Below are 7945 nucleotides of genomic sequence, written 5' to 3'. Positions count from 1 at the left end.
TACTTTAGCTGTAGGGTTTAAACCTTTAAATCTTTAAACCTAGAACTCCCGACTTTCTTGGACGGACGTCATACCAATACGTGTGAAAATATTTATTGTAATAATTAAATCTTAGCTGAGATAATATCTTTTGTAATTTTGTAATAAATCATTTACAGATTGTTAAAACGCTTGTAGCATCACTATTTAATGAACAATTAACATAATTTGGGACACTAATTTCAGCTTCAGTTTGCAATTGCGTTTCAAGTCCGACAAACTGTACAATATGTTTGCAAAAGTTTGTATTTAGTATTATTAAACACTAAAATCGGCTTTAATCGAAAATAGGATTAGTTCTGTTAATTGAATAATTTCATAGCCCCGAAGGAAAATGCTACGATTTAGCTTGACCGAATATCAATGTACCATGCTATAAATATTCATTATTCGTCTTGCAAACATCTATGGTGCAAACATCATAACTTGAATCTCCTTTTAGTTTCTTCTGTTTACTCTGGGTCGCGGCGTTCCATTCGGTCAGCGGTACAATCCCGTGATACCGCCACTTTCGTGGCATCTCATGCCACCCTGGAAATACATGCTAAGCGATATTATCCTCAAATCGGTCAGTCCGTCGTCACTGGATACCAATGCACCCTACAAGCGTACGTTGGATGCTTCCTACTACGGCGGGCCGGTCGTCGCTCACTCGGACGACGACAAGAATGTCATTCTATCGCGTGGAAACGTTTATCATTTGCCGAATGGCCACTGGATACTATGTCAGGACGAATGCGTCGACTGCGAGCCATGCGCAGTTCAGAGGAATCCCGTGTTCACGTGGATTCTGCGGAGGATCAAGCAACAGCCAAATTCCATGCCGACGCGATATGATCTCCAGTTGACGATAATGCCGCAAACGAGCAATTATTTCCACACCAATAATCTCTGGCCGATTTATTACGTTTACGTGACACCACAGGAGGAATCTATGTCAATCTCGACGATTAGAACGCAGCACGACAGTGACCCGAAAGATCTCCCGTGCGGTCTTGAAAACAATTTTTCCGAGCACCATCATCGATCGAAGAATTCCTGGGGGTTAACAGAACGAGACTCGAGCGACGATCAGGACAGGGTACCACAAGAGGATAACCACGCTACCGTTCAGGAGTCTGTGAACATTGAGAAGATCGAGAAAGAGGAATCATCCGAGTGGAAGCACGAACTCGAGAATATGAGACCTCAACATCGACCTCGGCCGAGACCCGTGGAAAAACTGGCGGAAGAAGTGAATCAATTGGCACCGAGATTGATCCTAGGGACCGATCAAAAAGGTCAAAAGCATTTGGTTCACCTGGTACCAGCGAATTATCCGACGACTACTGCGCTTTCTGAAATTTCTCTTTCTTCAGATCAACTAATATCGCCACAGTTCGTGGAGGATCAAAAGACATACTCAAATAATACGATATCTAAGGACGAGAGGCAAACTTATCAAGAAATATTTCGCAGAGTTTTTGATTCCTTAAACACGCACAGGCAATCAATCGAAAATTTTCTCGAGTCATCGACGGATAACGTAGATGAGCATCGACTATCGGCTCCCTCGATAGATAATATGGAAGCCGCTGGATTTTCATGGAATAATCGCGATGTAAATCACAAAAGTGCTAATTTTAATCTTAACGAAGCGTTATTGTTGCCTTTTCATGCAGGAAATGAAAATAAAACTGGCAAGTATCAGCGATATAGAAACAGATATGATAACAAACATATTAAACAAAACAATGATTATTACATGACAGCTCCTGATATGAATCAAGCTAAAATATCGCGTAGCCAGTCGCAAACGGGTTTTAATTTTGACATTGATAGACAACGGCGGAGAGTCCGTATCAAACCATACTTTGTTAATAGTAAAGATATTTCAAGGATTAATTCATCGTTATCGTTACAAAGTTTGAACAATTATTTGGTAAATGCTACTCAGGAATCTGGTTTTAATAATGGCTTTGCTGTCGATTCCGCAAAACAAATTGACCTTAATGACACGTTTGTTGAGAAAGCAAATGACAATTCTATAAAGTCGAGTTTGATAACAAAACAGGAGAACGGACAATTGTTCGGCTTAGAAAGGCCGGGAAGTGGCGATGTTAATCGAGAATTCAAGGTTTCGCACGATGCTTTCAAGGTAATTACTGTCAAGTCGCCGGTAATTCGAAGCAAAACTTTAAATCGCACTACAATATAAGTAACTACTTCGAAGACATTCATCGTTAATAGTAATCAAAAACTTAGAAAAGAAGATTAATAGATAAATAGAAAGATCAATACTGAAATGGAATATATATAATTAAGATAATTATATACATATATATGTACTTATGGTACACACAATGATCTTTCTTTACACGATGGAAATGATCGTTTGTGTCTGAGTTAATTTTCATCACTTTTCCAAAAATACAAAAATTATTAAGCAATTCTTGCATTTGTACTTTAACATTTTCAGAAAGTTTATGTATTAAAAAAAAATAGAGATCATTATTAGTCAGGTGCTTTTAGCAAAAGTTTTCAAAGAAAAACATGACACGAATGACCCAATCGCGTATATCAACAAAAATCAGTTATATAATTGTAGAAAGATTTGCACGCTTTATTTATTATATATTTATTAAAAGCAGTATTTAATATCAGCAATTATTAAAATATCATGCATTTACAGTTTTTTATAAATAAAAATACATAAAAATTAATAAAAATTAAAACAATTTTTTACCTTAACCTAATTTAATTTTCTCATCAAATATCAACTTATAATAGGAGCATATTAAAATATGCAGTCATATAGAAATGAAAGAAAGGCAAAATATACACATTAAAAGAATCTAATAATTAGTTTATTGAAAATTTTAGAAAAGTATCATTTTACATTAAAAATGATTACATAACGTATATCAAAATTGACAGAATATTACTATTATTTAGAGACTCACGTGTGCCGCCATCATATAAAGACAGGAATGTTGGAACATGCGAGAACACTACTAAAGGATGTATATGAGTAGGCGGACGGTTCGGTTTGAGAAACAGGGATAGACCGACGCTTATATTTAATTAAAAGGGATACGGGCTCGAACGCAGGGAAGGAGATCGGATGAAGCAAGTAGTGCCAGGTTGTGAGAAGTGAGGGTAGATGCTGGAGCAGGCCTGTGTTTCTTGTCTAATTATCTACCCTCCCATCCCAGCCGACCTGCCACGTTCACTTTCTACGTCTGGTAGTTGCTTCCATCAACTCGTTTTCGTTTCCATTTTCTGTCTCTCTCTTTCTCTTTCTTCCTTACTCTTTTTCTTGTCTTCCTTCATAACTACTTGTCCTTCTTTGCGTCTAATTGCTCTTTTCTCTCCATTAGCATCTCAGTAGAGATCAAGAAAGATGGACAAGCCTTATCCAACTTTTCCCTACGTTCTTAATTTTAATTCATCTGTTCGCCTATGCCGAGAAACACGTTAGTTGCAAGCGAGGATCGATTGAACAGGCTTCTAAAAGTTTTTAATTAGATCGCCGCCTCCTCCTTCCTTGATCAACACCGCTGATGTAATCAGAAATAAGATTCGCCATCTAAAGCACGGTATCTAAAAAGCGACATCGAAACCTCGTCGCTTTTTAGAGACTTTTTCTAAGCGCCCTTCGCACTGTCTTTTTCTCTTGCTTTATTCTTTAGCGATCCCTCACCCGATTTTGCGCTTCACCCTTCGTTCCTTTTCCCGCTGCAGACGAATGGTGCAAAACGATCGAGTCGATCCCTGGCAGATTGGTTTTAACGAGTTTCCTTTCAACGCGGTTTATCGAGGAATTGCGGGCGCTTTCGATGAGTTCCCCGCCGAATACGCCAGGGAAATTTCCACGGAAGATCTTAATTAAAGACGCCCGCCGAAAAATGAGAGCTCCCTCCGGATTGGGGAGAACGGCGTTATTGCCGCACCAACGCGGCGGATCCGATTATCGCGCGGTCTGATCTATTAACTGTGTGTACGTAGCTTAAAGGGATTCGCGAAAGTTGAGCTACGCCGCGCTGCCACTATAACTCAGGTAAATACCGATCAAATTTTAGTTAAGAGGTACTTCACCGACGAAACACGTTTTTGGGTATTTCAGAGATTGAAAGGATGGCGCTCGTCCAATTTTCACAAAATATTGGTCCCGATTTAATTGTGCTAATTCGTGGCACGCAGATTAATATTTGTGATACACATTGTGTCAGCAGAATATTTATTGCTGAAAGTTTTTCTCTCTCTTCTAGCTAATTGAATTATATTTTTACCTTCAGAGGAATATAGTCTTATCGTAGAGAAGAAATCTTCCAATAGTTGATAAATAATAACATTCTGCTAAACGTGATCATTATATTTTTATAATTGAAAATTTCTTGCAGCATTTATGTAAACTGTCACACAAACTATCACTATGAAAAAAAGAGTTTGGCTGCATTAATTGGAATTCTGGTTAAAAATGAACAAATCAAAATTTTGTAGTTGAAATTTTCGGTCAAAAATTGTTCTCTGTATTTCTATTTGTGTGGCCATTGCAGTTTATGAAATAAAGTCGCTATTATATAATATATTAATCAGAGTCACGGGTTTATAAAAAAATTATTGTATCAGATTATCCAATGGAGCAATATGTAGAAGATTTTATGAAATGCAATACTGCAAAACGTTAAACTAATAGTCTTCTTTCAAACTTCGTCTAAATTCAACCTGTTCTATACCGGTAAGCTCCCTCGCATGTATACTCGCACGCAACTCGGAGATAAGCGCACAGCCCAGCGCTGTAAGTCTATCGGGCTTTCAGACGGCAAAAAGTGGAGGAAGCAGAGACGAGATTGGGAGTAGGAGAGAAAAGAAGCCCGGCTTTTAACAGTAAGACGATGGAGGCCGGGACCCGTCTGATAGGAGATTGACGCTCTAGCGTGTGAGAGACCGACGCGAGGGAAAAGAAAAGGGAAACAGGGCTTACTAAACGTGTGGCGAAAAGGGCGTTTTTCCTGCCGTTTTCAGATATTTAAATCCGCGCGAACGACTTCGGGGTTCCGCTCGCGGATCACCTCCCTACGATACGAAATCGCGAGAAGCTTCAGGCGTGGTGAATCCAGGCTCTCGTCTGGTTGGCTTAAATGAGAACGAAAAAGAAACGTGGCGCAAATGGTAGGAAGGAAATAAGGCGGTAGGAGAGATATAGGAAGAGTGCAGAGAGTGAGTTGTTCGAGCGTGACGTGTATTCTTGTCAGGGTGAGACCAAAAGACGTAGTGCACAGCAGACTTTACAGGTCGTTCGCCAGAGAGGAAAAAGAAGACAACGCGAGAGAGCAAGGAAAGAACGAAGGAGAGCGAAAGAGAAAGAGAGGATCCCCGGTAAGAGAAGTATGCACTCCTTAATAGTGTGGGTGTGTCGGTGCGGATAGAGGAGTAAGTTTTAAAAACATCCCGGCCGACGCGCCTCCGTGGTGCTGGTTTTATCGCTGCCTCCTGCCTCCTGCCTCATGGAGGACCCTTTTCTCTCTCTCTCTCTCTCTCTCTTCCTCTTCTCTCCCTGACTCCTCTCTTCCGTAAACTCCCATCCGGGCAAAGCCTTACCCGCCGTGGTACCGGAGCACTTGCCTACGTACGTACTGTCGGCTGTAAATCCACCGAAAAGCATCTGCGGGTATCAAGAAACAAGTCCGGGCCGCAAACGCGCGCGACGGGTGAGCTTTTAAACCTGCATGAGCACAGCGTGCAATTTCGTAACGATCTGTGCACGCAGGTGCTTCGGGTAGAACAACGAGAAAAAGTTACCTAAATGCACCCTCCGATGTGCGCTAGAGAGTGCTTAGAGCTTTTTTATCGAACGCGTTTGTCATTAATGTACGACGTAGTGAGAATACCGGAGGCGAATATTCATAAGAATATTCGCACGGTGAATAAAACTATAATGAAGCGGAGAGATTAATATTAACTCCAGAGTAGTTATTTAATGTTTTTCACGTAAATGATCATTTTTACACTCCAATTAAAATTATTGTTAATAACATCATATTATATATTGTTATTATTAATTATTTTCCGATTTATTAGTATTTGGGAACAATATGAATATAAATTTAATTATAATTTTCTGAAAACAATAAATAGAAGCTAAATAAATATTAAACAGAATAAATATAATACATTAAGCTCATATTATGACAATATTTAAAAAAAAAAATAAAGATTTTAATTAATATAACGCTTTTTTGCAAGTTTTCAAAGGAATTGTATATTTAAAGGTCTGTAAAGAATACTTATTAAAAATGAATGAGAAAATATATTAAATAATATCTATAGTATAAAACAATATTTAATTACAATTTGTATTTTTTTACCGTTGGGATGTAAAAATACCTCATGTGATTATTTCTTGTTGAGTTAACATTTAAATTATTATAAAATAATTATTAAAGAAAAAAAAATTTACTCAGCATTACTTTTAATTTATGTGAAACTATATTTGTCTATGTAACAATATTAACCATCCCCATAACGATAATTCATTATTGTATCGTGATCAATTAATAATAATAATAATAATAATTTATCAATTACTTGTCTCGATGAGCGTTTACTCGAACATACTCGAATACATCAGGGCATGTAACAAATTACGTGCAACAAACTGAAACTACTAGGCGGCGGAAGAAGGTGACTAAAAGACGTTTTTAGCGTAAGTTCGACGTGAAATTCTTCTCCTCTCCTTCGTGCTCTTGGCTCGTCTACTTCGACGTTTACCGCGTTCACGTCATTGCCTGCTGGTCTTTTTGCTCGAGATACTTTCCCTTTGACCGACAGGAGTAGATTGGATATTTTTCCTTGTGGCACACCTGGTTTTTCCATCCAGCAAGGCGGACCAACGCGAGACGCGTATCACATTTGAGGCTCGCGCCTTGCCTAACGCAATATGTGTGCGTTCTTGCACACGCAGGACGCTTGAATCTGGTGAACGAATCGCGGGCGGCGAAAGTGCCGATGCCGCCGTACATTTGCAACAGTGAAAGCGGTAGTCGGGGCGCGGCGCGAGAAACAAGTCGTCGCATCAACATCCTATTTCGTTTCCCATTACGTAAACGTCTGAAGCACGCGATTTATTTGTTTTATTTTCGTATGGAATGTTCTTTGGCAGGACCTCAAAGGCAAGCCGAGTCCGCCGCGCCGCGCCGCGCCGCGCCGCGCCGTCTCGCTCGTCGTCCTTTCCAGCTCTCTCTCCCTCCCACGTGGTGGTTGCCCTTGCCGCTCTCGCAGCCCTTGTAGACCGACGACTCCTCACATATGATTACCATCGACATGAAGCGAGCTAATATCCGAATTTTTGCGATTCTTTTTACGGGATATTGAAAGCCATTTTCCTCCTTCTTTTTGCCCTGTCTTCTTCCATTCCGCAACTCCGACTTCCCGACTCTATTGGAATACACCGTCTTGTCCCTTTATAGATTCAACGTAAAGATCAAGCTAAAAATAGCTAAATATATTGATCATGAATAAATAAGAATGCGGATTACTTCCACTTGCTTTAATTTCCCAAATTGAAGATGGAGATTTTACGATGCTGCTGCTTGATTAAATTGCAAGAGCCAAATATTGCAGTAGGGTGTATCCACCGGATGGTAATTGTACGATCAGTCATGCATTCTCTGCGGTATTGCTTGATACCGATGCATATAAATGCGATAATTTCTGCGATTTACGCAATTCCGCGGACATCTGTGCGAGTATAACATCGCTGTTTTAATATTAAATCGACACGATAATAACTTCAGCCATTCGAGGCAATTGATATTAATAAATGTCGTACACATTTATACGAGTAATATCATTTGCGTAATAAAATCGATTTTCGGCAGACATATACGCGCATTGAAAGCACAACCGATCGCTTAATGATTGA

General features: G+C 39.5%; 1 protein-coding gene across 1 annotated transcript in view; it reads left to right on the top strand.

The window, feature by feature from the left end:
* Positions 1 to 2345, top strand: part of LOC108754865 — a 3816-nt gene extending 1471 nt beyond the window's left edge. Inside the window, exon 2 of the mRNA XM_018497497.1 lies at positions 482 to 2345. Coding sequence (XP_018352999.1) covers positions 482 to 2236 — 1755 coding nt within the window. The 3' untranslated portion in view covers positions 2237 to 2345. The remainder of the gene's footprint in view (positions 1 to 481) is intronic.
* The last annotated feature ends 5600 nt before the right edge of the window (positions 2346 to 7945 follow it).

This window comes from Trachymyrmex septentrionalis, unplaced genomic scaffold (assembly GCF_001594115.1).
Source record: "Trachymyrmex septentrionalis isolate Tsep2-gDNA-1 unplaced genomic scaffold, Tsep1.0 scaffold81, whole genome shotgun sequence".
Lineage (NCBI taxonomy): Eukaryota > Metazoa > Arthropoda > Insecta > Hymenoptera > Formicidae > Trachymyrmex > Trachymyrmex septentrionalis.
Note: the sequence above shows the minus strand (reverse complement) of the source record. Positions and strands in the feature narration are given on the sequence as shown.